The sequence below is a fragment of the Neolamprologus brichardi genome, chromosome 7 (genome assembly GCF_056152115.1).
Source record: "Neolamprologus brichardi isolate AB-2024 chromosome 7, ASM5615211v1, whole genome shotgun sequence".
NCBI lineage: Eukaryota > Metazoa > Chordata > Actinopteri > Cichliformes > Cichlidae > Neolamprologus > Neolamprologus brichardi.
In genome coordinates, this window is record NC_142110.1 from 29,738,132 (window position 1) to 29,755,430 (window position 17,299).

Here is a 17,299-nt window from a genome sequence, read left to right on the forward strand (position 1 = left end):
AGAGGAATCCGAACGTTTTTATGGCTGAAAACAATGTAAGTCTTCACTCTTGTATTTTATTTTTTTATTTTGTTTCAGACAACTATTGAGACCACAAACTGCTGGCTGCCTGGAGCCCACAGGAAAAAACAACCCTCCCTTTTAATTAGACCAGCTCACCAGATTAGGCCTCATTAGGCTGCAACACTGGAGTGCAGCTAAAGCCCGCGTAGGCCTCCAGCGCATCCCACTTTAATTGCTTCTGTAATGGCCTCAGCTCAGGCCTTTGAAATCCCATTCCTGTGGGTAATCAGCCATGTTTGTCTGAGAACCACAAGCGTTTCTCCCCTACTTACCCCTCAGTCTCAGGCAGCCAGAGCTAGCTCTTTAGCCCAATCACACACTTGTCACATGTGAGTCGAGTGACTGAATTATTATTATTATTATTATTAGTTCTTCTGAAAGAACTCCAAATACTCAAGAATCAACAGAGAAATGATAGTTTGTACTGCAGCAGAGAGAATGTCAGCACAATGAAAGCATGTCAGTATAAAGAGTAAAAATATGAACAGTACTGCAGTAAACATTTAAACTGCACAGTATACGTCACTGCTGCTGATAATCTTTCCAAACACGGTTACTGGATGAAGCTAAACATGTTCCAGATGATACTTCCTTCATACAGCATCCTAGGAAAAAGATACATCATGGGTGCTGCCGTGCTACGCCCAGTAGCAGCTGTGCTCCTAGTTGATCTAAGAGAGATTTTTACCTCTGTAGAAATGACTGTTTCTAGAATCTTGACTTTCTTGTTTTGCTTATGTACTGAGAAAAAATTGAATTTCAAACTACAACATATAAAAAATATCTACAGAGTGTGTGAGGATGACTGTTTGTGCAGTTTGACATTAAAAACAAAGAACTAAGTGAAGTTTGGTTAGGCTGCTTTGTGATCATGCCAGCAAACATATTGCCCAACCACTTCTGAAGGTGACATCTGACATCACACGGATCCAAGAGTAGAAAAACCTGTCTGAAAGTGAGTATTGAGAGGTTTTAGCTGCTGTCTTAGCTCCTCCCATCCTTCTGTTGTCCCACGTAAACAGATGTAGGCGGAACTGATTCCATTTTTATGATATTGCAAAGATCCTAGAGCAGTAAAACCTGTCTGAAACAGAGTATTTAGAGCATCCTGAAGCCTAAACTATCTTATTTTGGTTCATAGTGCAGCATCGCTCAAACAACTCCACCCTTTCAACTTTTTTCTGATTGGCTGGACCATGTAAAGAGAAGTGGGCAGGGCTCATTCCATCATCATGACATCACAAAGAGCCAGAAATAGAAAAACAAAACAAAACAGTGTAACACTGTATTTTTCTCCTGTTTTAACCCCCCACCCCCTTCCCATTTCCTTTTGATTGGCTGAGCCACATAATGAGAATTAGGCAGGGTTCATCTACTCTGTATGACATGAACATCAAGGGAAAACATGATAGGAGATAAATAACAAAGCCTGCTTTAAAGACTATATTGCTATAAATACAGTTTCCTAAATCAATAAAGGATGTTAGCATTTTTACTTTGTTGTTATCATGTTTACTGGAGATGAGGCAACAAAATTAGAAAATGAAACTGTGGCACAGATTGTGATTAACTCAGACTGTCAGATGAGTCTTTATTCAAATAATCAGTCTTAGCTGTTTTATTAATTGCCATCAGCACACGGAGACAGGTGGAATCAACTTTAGCGCACTATAACTTTATCCTACAATGGTTCACATGGTAAAGCTTCCACAGCACTAATGCCATCAGTACAACAACAACAACATAAACATTGTTTTGCTAGAAGAGTATTACCTTCACACTCTTAATTCTTCTTAGTAGAAGGAAAAGTTGGACTTGGCCACTGCCATGTCACCCACTGTTGTAACTTTAATTCTTTGGCCTCCGCCATTATGGTTTTCTGGAGCTGGAAGTGACCATATTTGGAGGAGAAGGTGCTGTGCCACGTTGTCAGCTAAAAGTGAGCAAGCCAGTTATTTTAAGCCTCAATAAAATCTAAACAGGTGAGTTATAAACAAATGAACCCCACCGTACACCTGTTATTTAGGAGGAAACTGCTTCAAAGTTGGACATTATAACATGGGAGTGTATAGGGACTGACTCACCTTGGGAGCCAGGAACTGCACATATGCATAAACTGATGTTTTTTTCCACAACAGAAACTCAGTGATAGTAGCTTCTCCCTGAGAACAGGAAGAATTAAGAATCAAGGCCAGTCTTTAATAAAGTAAGTTAAATAAAGGGTCCGTCCTTGTTTTTGACACTACAGTCAAAAGACGACTGTTCTTGGTTTCCATTTGTAGTCATTTATATATATGGCAGTACATCTCCCTTTACATACAGAACAGAGCAGGTATCAATGACAGCAGATATGACACTGAAAAAGTCAGAAACGGCATTAAAAAGAGAAGCTCAGGTGGAGGTGGGTTGCAAAGCAGCTTGCACAGACTAAAACAGGTCATACAGAGTCACTGATATGAGACATGTGGAGGAGAACGAGCTGATTTAACTGGGAAAAGACAGTCTTAAAATTTATGGAGAAATCAATCCCATTGTCTGTGACATTCACACTGCCACTAGGGAGCAATTTCTCGCTAAAATGTGAATATTTCACAGAGAAGTACACGTCTTTAAGTCAGTACAGATGTTATGGTGTCCAGGTGTCTCTCAGCGTGTCGAAGGAAACGTCGAGTAGCTAAAATGACGACACAACAGACCCAAACGAGTTTTACTCAAATATGTGGTCAAATATAGTTCACCTCCTGCAGGAGTCACATTGCTTTCATTGTCTTCTCCTCGTTCAATGTCCACAGTAACTGGCTGGCTGGGAAAATTAAAATCACACGAATGGGACAGTTCCACTTTTCCTCTTTCAGCCAGGCCACAGCTAATCAGTGAAATCCCAACAGACCTCTTTCAGATTTTACTCCTCGTCATCTTCAGAGTCTGTTGGGAAGTTAAAATCTGAACCAGTGGCAAGGGTCCACGAGATCAGAGGGAGGTTGACCAGCGGCGGGATTTACAGCGAGGGGGAGATGGTGAAGAGGAAAAAGGTGGGGGAGAAGGCACACATTTGGTTTTCCATCCTCTTCCTCAGCAGACCTGTAGATAGTAAAGAGAAGAGGTTATAAACCAAACCAATCACCAGCTTGGATAAACATCCATGAGTCTGCATTAAAGTTAAACTGACTGGAAAACAACAAAACAAAATTACAATCCACTGGATTGGTCTGTTTCATTTTCATTAAGAGCTCTTTTTATCTGCATGCTGTTAGTCCACATAAACTACTTCCAGGTGCAAACACCACATTTTGAATCATCTCCAGATCTTCTCCCCACCACAGAGAAAATTACTCTCAGCTGCTGATGAAGCAACTTTTGACTGAACTATCAAACTCTATTTAAGCCTCTGAAAAAAGGGGGATGGAGCAAAAAAAATACTCGCCAATTCATCAGCAGTAAAGCTCACATTTTTGCTTCATGAAAATCTTCCTGAATGAAAATGATGTCACTGTTCAAAAAAGTCTGAGTCCAGAAACTGCCTCTCACCTTCTGGTCAGACATGATGTTGTTGCCCTGCAGTGGAGTAGAGTGTCCGCTGAGCAGGCCTCCTCCCGGCCGGTCGTGCTCACAGAAGATTGTCCCGTTGACATAGTGGAAGCGATCGCCGGGAACCAGGCGGTTCCTGCATGTTGCACACGTGAAACACTAAAGAAAAACAAATAAATTGAATTAAAAGTTTCACCGGTCTGAAAAGATGAAAACATGTAAGGTTGACAACGCTGGACTGGTAGAAGATCACGCTCACCTTCAGGTGGTAAACGCTGCCTTGTGCTCGCATCACCATCTCGCTGGCAGGTATAGACTGTCCACAAGCGCTGCAGGCTCCACTGTGTCCAAACAGCCTGCACATGAAACCAAACAGTTATGCATCAACACAACAGCCATAAAGCAGATGTCGTGGGTTCTCAAATCCCGTCTCTACTATTTCAAGTACCTGTGAAATGTTGAAATGTTACGACTTCAGTTCAATGCCACCAAATACGTCAAGATATCTTAATGCCAGAGAAAAAGTTGCCATCACAGCAGTAAGTGTCAGTTTTTCTACATGCTGATGTAGTAAAGGAAAGAAATCTGTCAGATGACTCTTTGGGCTTTAAGTGTAAGAAATAATGTATAAAATTACAGAAAAGACTCCTATAGTTATTATAAAACTGAAGGTTTTACTGTAGAATCCTTGTAAAAGACAGATGCTTTTTCTGTAGATCGTAAATAACAGAAAACTTCCTGCTTTTAACTGTTTATCTGTTACTTAGGTGTAGTCTGAATGGCCACGAGGGAGGTCTTTAATAGTGTAAAACTTATGAAAATACAATCAAGTCTAAACTCTAAAAGCAGTCCAGCAGGCCGGATTAGAGTCTTTGTGAGGCAGATTCTGGCTTCCAGGCCTTATGTTTGACACCCCTGCCTTATATAAACACAGCATGTTGGCACCACTGAAGCTTGGGCAGAAGGGTAATAACAAAAGTTTGTGATTAAAGCTGTAAATGGTTTTAAGTCTTCATGCATCAGTTATATATAGTCTGTATTTAGCACCCATAAAAGGTCCAATGAGAGGGTATCGGCTCCGGGTCGTTTCAGTGTGGCGGCACACAGCAGCCGGTCCTCATCAGTCTGAACCTGGAGGAAGGTCAGTGCCTGTGTTGAACCTTTAAAGGAAGCTGCTGTCATCATTAAAGCTACACGTGAAACCCCGCGATACTCACTTGACCACTTTGGCGTCTCTCTCTCTTTCTCCCTCTTTCTTTGTCTTCCCCTTTCAATGACTCCACAGAGTAATGAATTTTTTATCTTAATCCAAACAGTCATTTAATGAGTGTGCCTGAGAGGATCCCTGTCCTCCTTAATTAACCCTCAGACACACACACACACTCCTCCCGAGTCTCAGTTAAGGCTCATCTTTCTTTAGCAGCATGACGAATCTAAGGACTCGACCCCAAACCAGACCTTAGGTAAGTCCACCTCGGCTCAGGGTTTGGATAATTTAGCCATGGCTTCCCTGTCTGTTGGTCAGTGACTGTAGCTTTGAGTTCATGGGATGGATGGCGGTTGGAGGTCCTCCCCACTCAAACACAAATCAGCCGAAATCCACTGTAGGACTATTTATACATATTTTGAGCTCTTTATTTGCACTCCTGCCACAGAACGGAACAAACGGCTGCCAAGCGAGAAATCTGAGGCGGCTGTAATTCTGGAGTGGTACTGGAAGTCCAGAGTGGATTTAAATCAGACGTTTCTTCAGCTCGTTTGTGGCTGGAAACACACGCAGGGTTTTGGTTTTTTTTGTGAAAATTAGGGCTGGTGTCAGGTGCCAAAAAGCTAGCACTTGAACATCAGTACAAAACGGCCACATGATGCTGTGAACGTTTGGCTTTCAAGCCAATCAAAATGTACGCTGGTTCTCAAAACCCACCAAAGCAGGAGAGCTTTCACACTGCCTGGACTGCTTCTCAAGTGCTCAATCACTGCTGATTGGGCCAAAAATAAGAGGTATTGGTGGAGTTAAAAGCACACATGACTTCAATTTCCACAAGAGTAACAAAAGCCATGAGCTGAATTTAAAAAAAAAAACTATTCAAAAGCATTCAGCCAATCAAAAAAGGCAAAATAGGAAGTGACATCACAAAGCAGCATTCATAAAACAAAACGTAGCTCATGGGATCGCTAATCTTATTTTGGACGAACCACAGTAAAGTCTTGACCACTAGAGGGTGCTACAATGACCAGGAATCATAGACTGTATATAAAAAATGGACACTGCCAACATGCTATCTTGCACTGCTTTGAGGTTTTGTATTTTGAAGCGTGAACAGGCACATTCCAAAAACATGTATAGGCTGTAAACATGTTTATTTCTGTCTAAAGTTAGACACATTGACACAGGAGTCTATGGGGCTGATTTAATGCCTGAGCCAGCCTCAAGTGGTCACTAGAGGAACTGCAGGTTCTAACATGAGAAGCCATCACATCTCAGCACCTGAGCTTCCTGAGACCAAACTGGTGTATCGACTTGGCACACGTTCCCGAAGCTGTCAAAAAAAAAAAAAAAAAAAAAAAAAAAGCATTATTCAACAACTGAAGAGCTCCCTGTTAGTTTAGAATCATAGTTTGATTGTGACTCGACTGACCAGTCTGTTTTGTAAGAGGCAGATTTTTGCCTTCAGTGAAGCCTTTTTCAGTTTGGATGAGTTTGAATGAGCTTAAGCATGAGCCAGTCATGAATGCATAGGAACCTGTGAGAGTCCAGCTTCTAATTTGGACTCACACCAGTGCAAAAACCGCATGAATACTAATCAGGGACATTTATATGCACCTGCATAAACATCCCATTTTACGGCTGGACCGAATGTGGAATTTCCTCCAACACACTGCAGACCTCTCATGATTATTCAGTGTATCTTATTGCAGATTGTGGCGTAATCCGAGCGTACAGTCAGAGCTTTATTTATTTCATGAGAGGCTGCTGTATTATTACTGGCCTGATGCACAAAGTCTGCTGTGTCAGGGTCCTCCTCAGCAGCTTTCCAGATCCAGCCCTCAGTTTTTCCCGGAGGCGCTCACAAAACCTCTGTCCTGCACCTCCCTCACACACACTAACACACACACACACATGTTTCACGTTTCTAAAAAGCCTCACCTGATGTAGTCGTTCTTGCAGAGGATCATGCCGCCTTTGCTGTAGCAGGTACTGCTGTACTCGCCCAGCTGAGCGTGGCAGCAGGAGCACTTGAGGCAGCGCGTGTGCCAGTACCGCTCCATCGAGAAGAGCAGGAAGCGGTCCGCGATACGACCCCCGCATCCTGCACACGACCTGCCCGCTGTCCCGCCGCCGCTGCCCATCACCGCTACTGTGGGTGCCTCCACCCTGCTGTTCACCATCGCCACTGGAGGGTAAAAGGAAAGAGGAACCATTGGAGGTTAGATATAAAAAAGGTGTCAAAGATGAGACCAAATAAAAGCGTGTCAGTGATGTTAACTCCAAACCTGAGGGTGCGACTCACTTTCTAATATTAATAATTACTTTCAGATTTTGAAGTTGTTGCCACCTAACTGATGACCAGTGTGGGACAGCATGGCAGGGTGAGAAAACCAGGATTGGACTGGACCATGATATTTTTCTAAACTAGCTGTAAATGCTTCTTTTCTACTCGAGCACTTAAAGCACATTATACAACATGTCTCATTCACCCACACACGCAAGCACTTTTCTCTACACACAAGTGCTTTCCATCCAGCATTCACACGCATTCACACTCCAATGAGCGAATCAGGACCAACTCTGGGTTTGGTTTCTTTCCCAAGGATACTTGATCGAAATACCGACTTTCTGATTGGTAGATTACCTGCTCTGCCTCCTGTGCCACAGCTGTCTCTTGTTGTATAACCACCAGAAGTCCTCTGACACACCAACTGTCAACTAATGACATAGTTCTTCTCCCCCAAACAAAACTAAGTTGATTATTTTTCTGTAGCCAGAGGAGGGTGGGAGCTCAGAGTACAGACGCTGCTCCTCAAGACCAAAAAGAAATGCATGGAAGGAGATGCTGGGGTAGACCCAGGGTCTACCCTCAGTTTGAGAGGAGCTTGACAGGTTGAAGGGAGGTCTGGGCCCACTTATGTGAGACTTTTAACTGAATAATTAAAGGCTCATAAAACAGTGCATGAGGCAGGAGCATATCCTCTAATATGAATGTAATACACAAACATAAGAACGATCCCCAAACAAGCTCAAAGATGGTAAAACAAAACCACACACACTCTTTTGAACCTGATAAACGAAGCCCGCGAGCAGGGAATCTGTGCAGGATCTGGGCCTTGATTTAATTCTTTCCTTCATCATCTCTTTTTAAACATTACGGAAACACATGTACCGTCGGGCAGCATTCAGCATATTCCTCCTCACTCTCGTTTTTCCATTACAGAACTGAGCTGATTTCATGCACAGCTGGGAATAATATTGCTTTTGAGTACAACCACAGCAGTGTGTGTGCCGCTCAGCAATGAGTCAGCAACACTGCCTCTTCAGCCGCTTCCATGATTTATAATTAGGGCCAACAACAACATAAAATAATTGCAGGGCTAGATTTCATTTTCCAAATGAGCAACAGCAGCACAATTTGTCCTCCAGAGCGTCTAATTTCAGCAAGGGCATGTTTAGCTTTACGACTAGCCTTCCCACAAGATCATTTGAGATTGCACCAAGCAGCAGCTGGTCCTCTGCGGCGAGGCGGGCTGCCCTCAATACCCTCATTTTCTAGAGTAGACACCTGGCTCTAATCAACCACAGGAACACCATGTTAAGAAGCCCAAGGCTACGTTCAAACCACAAACAGCCACACGCGCTGGGACCAAACCTTCTTATTAGTGACGGCTCAGTCATGAATGAGTCGATCCTCTGAATGAGAAGTGAGGCCATTTATTTAATCCACAAATGAAACCTTTACATTTGAAATGGGTGAAAACTCGAGCTCATCGTTTTAGCCTTAAATTCTCCTCGAGGTGTTTAAACAGCTTGTAGTGCACAGCAGGACAAACCACAGACACAAAGCGTGACTAAATCCAACAACTTTCTCTAACAGAAAGACATAAAACTAAACAGTGCACAGTCGGGGGTTTGCATTCAAATCTGTGGACCTGGGCTCTGTGCTTCCCCCTCTACTTCCTGCCATGAATCTCCTGTTCCAAAGCTGGATTTTCACATTAAACACATCCAAAGTTTCAAATAATGAGCTCAGTGTTTCTACAAGTAATCCCTGTGAACTGAACACTCATTTGTCACTGTTTTTTCTACTCTTCGCTTTGTTTGATGTCAGACCTTACACCTATGGGTTTATGAAGGGCAGCCAATCAGAAGAAAGCTTGCTTAAAGGAAGAGGATGCAGAATAGCTTGTTTTAGAAAAGATGAACTGAAAGCTCAGTATAAGATAGGGTTATTTTGAACTGTGAATCATGCAAAGCTGCTTTATCCAAAAATAGAATTAAAGAAGCTGGAAATGAACCGACGGGTCCTTCTTGATGTGTCTGCTGACAATAAAAGACAAGAATGATTACATAAACCTGCATCACTGGTATACTTTAAATTCACTTTGTATATAATCAGTACATTGTCCTGATATTTGGGGCTACAAGGGCTGCAGTTCCTCAAATGCCCACTTGAGGCTGTGAGTCAATTCCCATAGACTCCCATGTTCAAATTTAACAGCAGAAATAAACTGCTTTGGTCTCGATAGCTATTTTTCTCCTTCTTAGCCAGTTATCAGGGGTGTAAAAGCAAAAGACAAGGACGTGCCTGATGTGGTCATCTCAGAGAGACAGAAGCCACACCCACATGTGTTTACGAGTGCCAATCAGAAGAAAGTAAAAGTAATCTCAACTTGGAGGCGATTAAAGTGACGTCCAATAAGAGTGAAGTATACTGATCATTGTCATAATGTAGCGACAACTGTTGTTAGCTACAAACTGATGGAAACTGAGCCATTTCCGCCTCAGTGGGCTTTTTCATCCAACCAGGATCAAAAGCATTTATAGCTGACCAACTACTAAACCTATCCTGAAGTTCAACCACTGACCTCACTCTCCCGTTAGCATAAATCCAAAAGGTCATCGCAAGGTCAATAATTCTGGATCTGTTCCCACTTGGTGTTTTTAATGTGACCGTGTGCCTAAACATCTCTTTCTCCTCCTTCTGTCTCCTGTCTTTGGTGCCAGATTCCTCTGGGCGGCACATCACCAGCCGTGAAATCAATTAGCGGCCCGAGTCTGCAAAGCATAACAGCTCCCCTCCCACCCATGTGAAATAAAGTGAGAGGAAAAACCTGTACATCGTCACGAGTTTGTCTCTACAGTGGCATCCAAACACAACCCTGTCCTCTGGATATCATTCAGGTGGTGAATCAGACCTGACCGGCTCATATGCAGACTAAAAAGGATAAGAAACCTCAGTTAATGAGTCTGAAACCTTTAAAAGAACACACACACACACACACACACACACACACACACACACACACACACACACACACACACACCTCTATAACCTGAAAAATGTCCAAATGTTCCCAAAACAAAACTGTGGAGCAGTGGCCAATGCAATCATCACACTAACACCTGTGTTAATTCGAGAAGATTCGAGACAGCTGCCAAAAACCTCTATGATACAATTCTTATCCAATTAAAATGCAAATCCTGCTTTTAATCATCTCCTGCAGCACACAAAGCCTCAGCGTGTCTCACTGCTGAGACGGTGACGGGGACGTTTCAGGCTACAGATACTCAGATTTACACGCAGCAGGTCGTACGATATATCTGCAGAAAGTAAATATCTTTGTCTAAACAAAAGCTGCTTCTGTGTAAACTGTAATTATGTTGCCATATTTACCAGGACGTTTGTCACATTTTGGGTTCAGTCATTGTGTTTTCATGAATGTTTTATTGACTTCTGGAATGTTACCAGAAACTTTATTGAAAATTTCTGGATGCTTTATGGAAAATCTGCTCTGTTGTGTAATCTGGGCGTGATGTTTTTTTGTTTGCAAGTTATCTTAAAGGTTTTCTGGAAACATTGCAGTTTCTGAAACATTTGTCATGCTTTGCTGTTGTGTTTTTGTATTCTCATAAAAGTTCTGGAATGTCGTGTTTTCTGAACTATTCTCTTATTGGGTTTCTGTGTTGTTGATGTTATTTTCCTAATATTAATTACTTTTTTTTAATGTTTCTTTTTGCAGAAATGTGATTTCTGAAACATTTCTGGTTTTGCTGCTATGTAACATGTACAGGACATGTGGTTTCCTGAATGTGTTTCCTGAAGTGGAACTTCTTCTGGAATGGCATCGTGATTTCGTAAAGAAGAAGTAGTGTTTTCCAGATTTTTGCGTTGGTGCAGTCAGGTTGTTTTTATTTTCCCATTTTGTTTACCGGAAATGTCATTTTGTCGTTTCCTGCTGAAAGCTTCCCCGTCTACTTCTTAGTTTCCTCTAAAGGCTGATAAAACGCTGCACAGACCTCCGATTCTTCCTTCCTGCACACGCAGGTCTGACCATGTCATTTCCAGCTCCACACTCACCTGTGTGGGCTTTACTTTCTGAGCTTCCCCTCGGGGTGCCAGCAGCAAACACTACGTGCTTTCAAACTGCTGCCGCTGAGCTCTGCTCCACCACAACACTCGCTAAAGCTTGGCTCTTCAAACGACTCTTCATCTTCGAGTCTTTTTGGTCGGATGTTTGGCTCTGGTGTCAGACTGTAGTTAGTGGAATCTGATTGAAAGCTGGCCAGAACATTCAGGCTGTGAGTATCTGTGTGACTTCTCGGTGAAGCTGAGCGTCACACAAACATTATGATCACATCCAGCAAACTGAACTGTTCCCACCTTTGCTTTTTCTTTCTTTATTAGCAGCTCTTTAATCCTAAAGAATCGAAAGGAATAGCTGCGTGTGATGGAGCAGTGAATAAACACAGGGGCTAATGAAGAGACACAAACTGGTGAATCAGATCCAGTTTCAGGCCGATGGAGTTGAAAACAGCTCTTTTTTTCATGGCAGTTGACGGATGTCCCTCATATTAAGAAAAATCTTCTTTCTGTGCAGATTGGAGGACCTCAATTAGTCTAAAAGGAAAGGGTTTAAGAGTATAATGTGTCACAGGGCGTATCAGGTTTGGCTGATATGTCATCTAGTAATTCATCACAGTCCACAGGACTCCCAGTTTGAGTGGCTTATATTCCCTTTTAATCAGTCTTTTTAATCATTTCTTTTACTCAGTGTTTCTTATTGCATTTAAATTGTTTGCCTGATTTTTTTTTTTTTTTTATTCAAGCACTTAATAGTTATTTGCCATTTAACCTTGTGACCATTAGGACTGTATTTCAGCTTTTTACTGGTTCCAGCATCACCTCAGTCCTGACATCTCACCACTGGCTTCCTATTTGGTTTAGAGAAGACGGGGAGGAAGGAAGGAAAGATTTGGGGGGGGGGGGGGGGGGGGAAGGAGCAAAGAAAGAAGAAAGGGGAAAACAAGGACACAAGCTAAGAAAGAAGGATAGATGACAAGGATAGAGGCAAAAGTAAGAAAATAAGGGCAAAGTGAGGAAGGAATAGGTAAGGTGGAAAGGTAAAAATGCAGGATGGGGAAAAATAAGGACAGGGGAGCAAGGAACAAAGAAACAAATGAGTGAAGAGAAAGGAAGGAAAATGGGGTAGTCAAAAAGGAAGGAAAACAAGGAAGGAAGGTAGAAGGAAGAATAGAAGAAAGAAAGGGGAAATAAAGGAGAGAATGAAGGCTTGATAAATGGAAGAAAAGCGAAACAACTAAGAAAGGAGGGAGGAGTGAATGGAAATGCAAGGAAGATAGGTAAGGAAGCACAATAGAGGGGGAAAATAATGATTGACAGGAAGGACAAAAAAGGAATGAAGTGAAAGAGAAGAAAGTAAAGAAAGAAGAAAACAGGAAGGTAAAGTAAGGAAAGTAAGAAGAAAAGCTAGGGGAACAAGAGTAGAAGATGAAAAGGAAGGAAGAAAGAAGGAGGGTAAAAGGAAGGGTAAGAGTAAAAGACAGGATAGGAGGAAGAAATGAAAGAAAGAAACTGAACAAAGGAAGGTGCCCTGAATGGTTTGCAGCCATCTTAGCGCCCGCTGGATGCTGACAGGACGAACTGTGCACGAGTTGTTTTATTCTGAAATTATTACTTCCTTCCTTCTTTTTTCAAAGCAGCTCAGTGAAGCCTCCTCCACACTCTTCAGAGGTGTAATTAACAAATAAGCTGCTTTCAGTCTGAGGGGGTAAAAGTGACTAAACGAGCCCGAGCGAGGGCGCGCCGGTCACACAGATCCAGTTTCTTCTCCTGAGACTCTTACAGAGAGACGTGCCGTTTCATTAAAACAGGCCTCTTTTTAATTAACACCGAGGGCACGGGTTCGTGTGGCACCAGCGATCCTGCTCGCAGTTTCAGTCAAATTAAAAAGACGCAGCTCTGCCGCAGAAGCAAGAGCTGATAGAAATATCCTTTTTAATAAAAATTCGGTCGAATTTATTCAGTCAGTCACTCGTTTAGGAAAACAGTTTCAGAGACAACCTGCAGATTCTCCCACAGAGACTTTCCTGTGGTGCTGAGAGCTGAAAGAGTACAGCTCAGATCACTTAAACACACCGACACACACACGCCTGTAACAACGTGATGAAAGTTCACTGCATGGAGCAGGTTTACTGTATATGAAAGAGGGACATGGCCACTGTGATGTCCCTCGTTAGTGAAGTCCTGTTCTGAGTGTTTTCCCGCCTTTTTTGGCTCTTAATGGGACCCATAATTAATAATACTGTTTTTAATATGACCTAAAACCAAGATCATAAGTTCATCATGAAGATCTTATTTTCCCACAGACTGTTTAATCAGAGCAGTCGCCCCCTGCTGGTCATTAGAAAAAACACAAGTTTAAGCGGCTTCACTTTTCAATAATGTCTTTTTTATAAAGAGCTGACCACAACAGTGATGTCTGAAGCATACATGTCAATAGTTTGGCATGTTTTTTACATTTATTGCAACTCTTGATTTTTAGTTATATATTTTTAGGAGCTTTTTTGATCATTTGATTTTGATTCTTATTCATAAGCTTGTGTTTGTTATTTTTGTGTCAGAATAAAAATATTTAGCTATAATAACTGAATTAAAGCATAAGTTTAAATGAACAAGTCAGCAGATATTTTACTTGAGCGTAATTTTCCTCTCTGAGTGATTCATTACACAGAATTAAAACTCATTCACTTACAGCAGAGGCCGTGAAACGGCTTTTTGAAAATGTGCTATTGGGTATTCTATGTTTAAACTCATTTATAAAAGAGGATAAGATGAGAAGTAAAAAAGAGCCGCCAGGTGCTAAAAAATAAACCTTAGACTCAAACGTTAGAACAGGCTTTTCCCCGCAGCACGCCGTGTAATAAATACTCACAAAGAAAACGGCGGCCTTTACAACTTATGTCTAAAAATGTATAGTTTCATGCATCGGTTAAAACACTCGACTCCAGCTACATGAAGCGCAGCTGGAAACACTTCCCGCAAGACGAGCTGCCCGAGATTCACAGAATTTACAGAAAATGTTACATTTTTGTGATTTATATCGTTATCGGGACGATAGAATTTTTTATCAGGATACGAGATTTTGGTCATATCGCACAGTCCTACATGCAGTCATAAATTTTCATGTGTTATATAGTTGTGCCTTTGTGTAGGTCAGCTATGGCTCAGGTGGCACAGGGGGTCATCCACCAATCAGAAGCTCCAACATGTGTGTGTTGTGTGACACCAAAAAAAGTGTCCTAAAAGGCTTTTGTTCATTTTAAGAGCTCTAAATAGAGTGTGTGTAGTGCTGATTTAGAGTATACTCGCCCACATCTGCTAACACATTTTTCTACAAGTTTTCCAATTTTTTTTGAAAAAAAAACCAAAACATTTTTTAAACTACATTTACAAAACTGAGTGTTTGCTCAAAGTCACAAAATGTTTCATACCACACACATAAACAAAGCCAGCCAAAATATTACCAGTGCCGAGCATTTATTACACGCTGTGGCTTGAAAATGAAAATCACAGACTTCAGGACATGACGCCCGAGTCGTTCCAACCTCCTCGGGTTGTTTCGTTCCATAAAAGCCGCAATGTGAAGCAGAAACAGAAATGCACATTCTTTTATGAGGAATGATCCTGAGTATCCAGTAAAGATTAAACGTCACGCTTAGACGTTCATGAGCAAATTGCAGCTACACTCGTACACGTTTGATCCCAGAGCTTCGATTTTCCATCCGTCACTGCTGGTGCAAACCACAGGCCGGGTAAAACATCTGAAACCTGAAGTTATGAACCTTAAACCTGCACTCTTTATAATGACCAGCAGGGGGCGACCTGTTTCTCCTGCAATCTCTGACCCAACAACACTTTGTCCAAATTATTAAATTAATCAATAAATAAATTTACCAAAAATGATGAATGAATCATTTTTAATAAATTATGATCCAATTAAAGAAAAAAGGACGATAAAAGAGAGGATGCTCATAGGCTAACGACTTGATTTCAAATCACCAAGATGATTATAGCGACTAACCAATGAGTGATGTCACAGTGGCTACTGCCATCTTTTACATACAGTCTATCATATCAACTGTCTCTTTGCCTCTCAGGGTGAACATTTTTTATTTGTTTTTAGAGTTTGAATTTGCAGTTGTGTTTAACAAAAAAGGTTAAATGAGATCTGAGACTGGTTTTAAAAGTGGGTGAATATATTAAGGTAGTGAGGACAGCAGGATATAGCATCTAAACTTAAATCCATGTGCACAGTCCTTTTTAAATAACCATAAATGAGCGTGTGTTCCTACAAGTCTGATGAGATATGAAGTAAACACTTCTTATATCAAAGAGTAAAGTAGGACAAAGCAGATTCTCTGGTTCCACTTCATCACTTTGTGAACATAAATGAAGCAGCACATTCCTCTTTTCACGTCATATTTTTGTCATTTCATAGAATAAAAACAGGCGCATGAGCTTGGAAAGACTTTGGTTTCATGTCCTGGACCCTGCCTGTTGTACCTGCCATGCTGCAGTGTGAAATAAAGACTGGTGTTGATGCTTTTCTGAGAATATCATGCGGTTTGGAGCAAAGATAAAACTGTGTTTGTGCGTTTGCTTGTTTCTGAAGAGTCAGAAGTTTTAAAAATGCTGTCTGAAAAGAAATGTGTCTGAGAAAGTGTAAATATTAAAGACAAAAACATCAAATCTGAGGCTTAAATCGCGGTAAATATTTCAGTCTCGTTTAATTTCACTCCGCTGATAGTAAAATAGTCCTTTCGGGTTCGTGAACTCACCTCCGCGCTTTGAACTTGAATCTCTCTGTTCGTCCACCTAATGTTTGTGCCAAAGGTCAAACAGCTGGGAACTTTTCGGCTCAGTATTCCTGTGAAGGAGCTCCTCTCCGCTCTTCTTCCATGCAGTCTTCTGCTTTTTTCTTGCAGATGTTTGAGCGCTCTCTCTCTCTCTCTCTCTTTCTTTCTTTCTTTTTCTCTCTCCTGCACCTCCTGCGCTTTGTTCCCGCACTGAGCTGCTCACGGAGGAGCGCTCCTCCCCAATTTAAACCAGCCAGGCCACGCCTCCTCTGCGTCACGAAATGGGCGTGGTTCCTGCCTGTGGTCAGGAAGATGGATGACTGCTGATCTAAAATCTAAATATGCCATAATTATCTCCTGACTGTGACTGCAAACAGTCGTTTATTCACATGACGCTTTGCTTCAAGAGAGAAATTATTCTTCTTACAACAACAGGGATTTATTACTAAATAAAAACAGAATCAATAAATAACACAAATCAGTTTAACTTACAGAGTTAGGCTTTTTGCTCCAGATTTTAAATATTTATTTAAATCGAATTTTATTTATGTATTTATGTATTTTAATGGGCGTGTTTCTAATTTATTGTTCGAATGTGAAGAGCCAATCCTGAAATAAAAGGAGTCCAAGGGGACCAAGAAACAAAGAAGGAAGGAAGGAAAGTAGGAAGAAGGAATGGAGAAGGATGCAAAGGGTAAGAAAGGAAGGCATTTAGGAAGAAGGGATAAAAGGATGTAAAAATTAAGGAAATTACAGTTCAAATGGAAAGGACCAGGGGAGGAAAGAACAGGTAATGAATGAATGAATGAATGAATGAAGGAAGGAAGGAAATTAGGAACATGGAAAATAAGGAAGAAAGAGAAAAGAAGGAAGGAAGAAAGGGTGACAGACGGACTCAAAAAGGAAGGAATATGGAAGGAAGGAAAGAAGTTGGGAACAAGGTAAGTAAGGAAAGTTTGAAGGGGGAATGAGAAAAAGGAGGAACAGAGAAAAGGTAGAAAAGTAGGAAGGACGGTATAGGAGCAAGAGAAATAAGGATTTAAGGATGAAAGTGAAAAGAAGGAAGGTAGGAAGGAAAAGAAGAAGAAGTAAAATAAATTAGTAAGGAAGTAAACTGCATGTCATTATTATTATTATTATTATTATTATTATTATTATTATTATTATTATTATTATTATTATTATTATTATTTTAAGTTCGTTTCACCTGTCTTTTATATACAGTCTATGGATGAGGGTAATTATGAACCTTTGAGATTAATTTCTGACCTTAAGTTTATTAAAAGTTTCCCCTCCTTCACTGAAGATTCATTAGTATGAACAATAAGACCATGA

The 17,299-nt window shown here is 41.2% G+C and overlaps 1 protein-coding gene across 1 annotated transcript; it reads right to left on the reverse strand.

Moving 5' to 3' along the window:
- Positions 1-1,623: 1,623 nt before the first annotated feature.
- lmo4la (LIM domain only 4-like a) lies at positions 1,624-16,168 on the reverse strand. The gene is made up of 5 exons (XM_006782129.3): positions 15,947-16,168; positions 6,740-6,986; positions 3,851-3,947; positions 3,592-3,750; positions 1,624-3,144 (listed from the first exon to the last, which is right to left on the reverse strand). Exons 2-5 carry the CDS (start codon positions 6,979-6,981, stop codon positions 3,136-3,138), a joined length of 507 nt encoding a protein of 168 aa, XP_006782192.1. The 5' UTR covers positions 6,982-6,986; positions 15,947-16,168; the 3' UTR covers positions 1,624-3,135.
- Between the last annotated feature and the right edge of the window lie 1,131 nt (positions 16,169-17,299).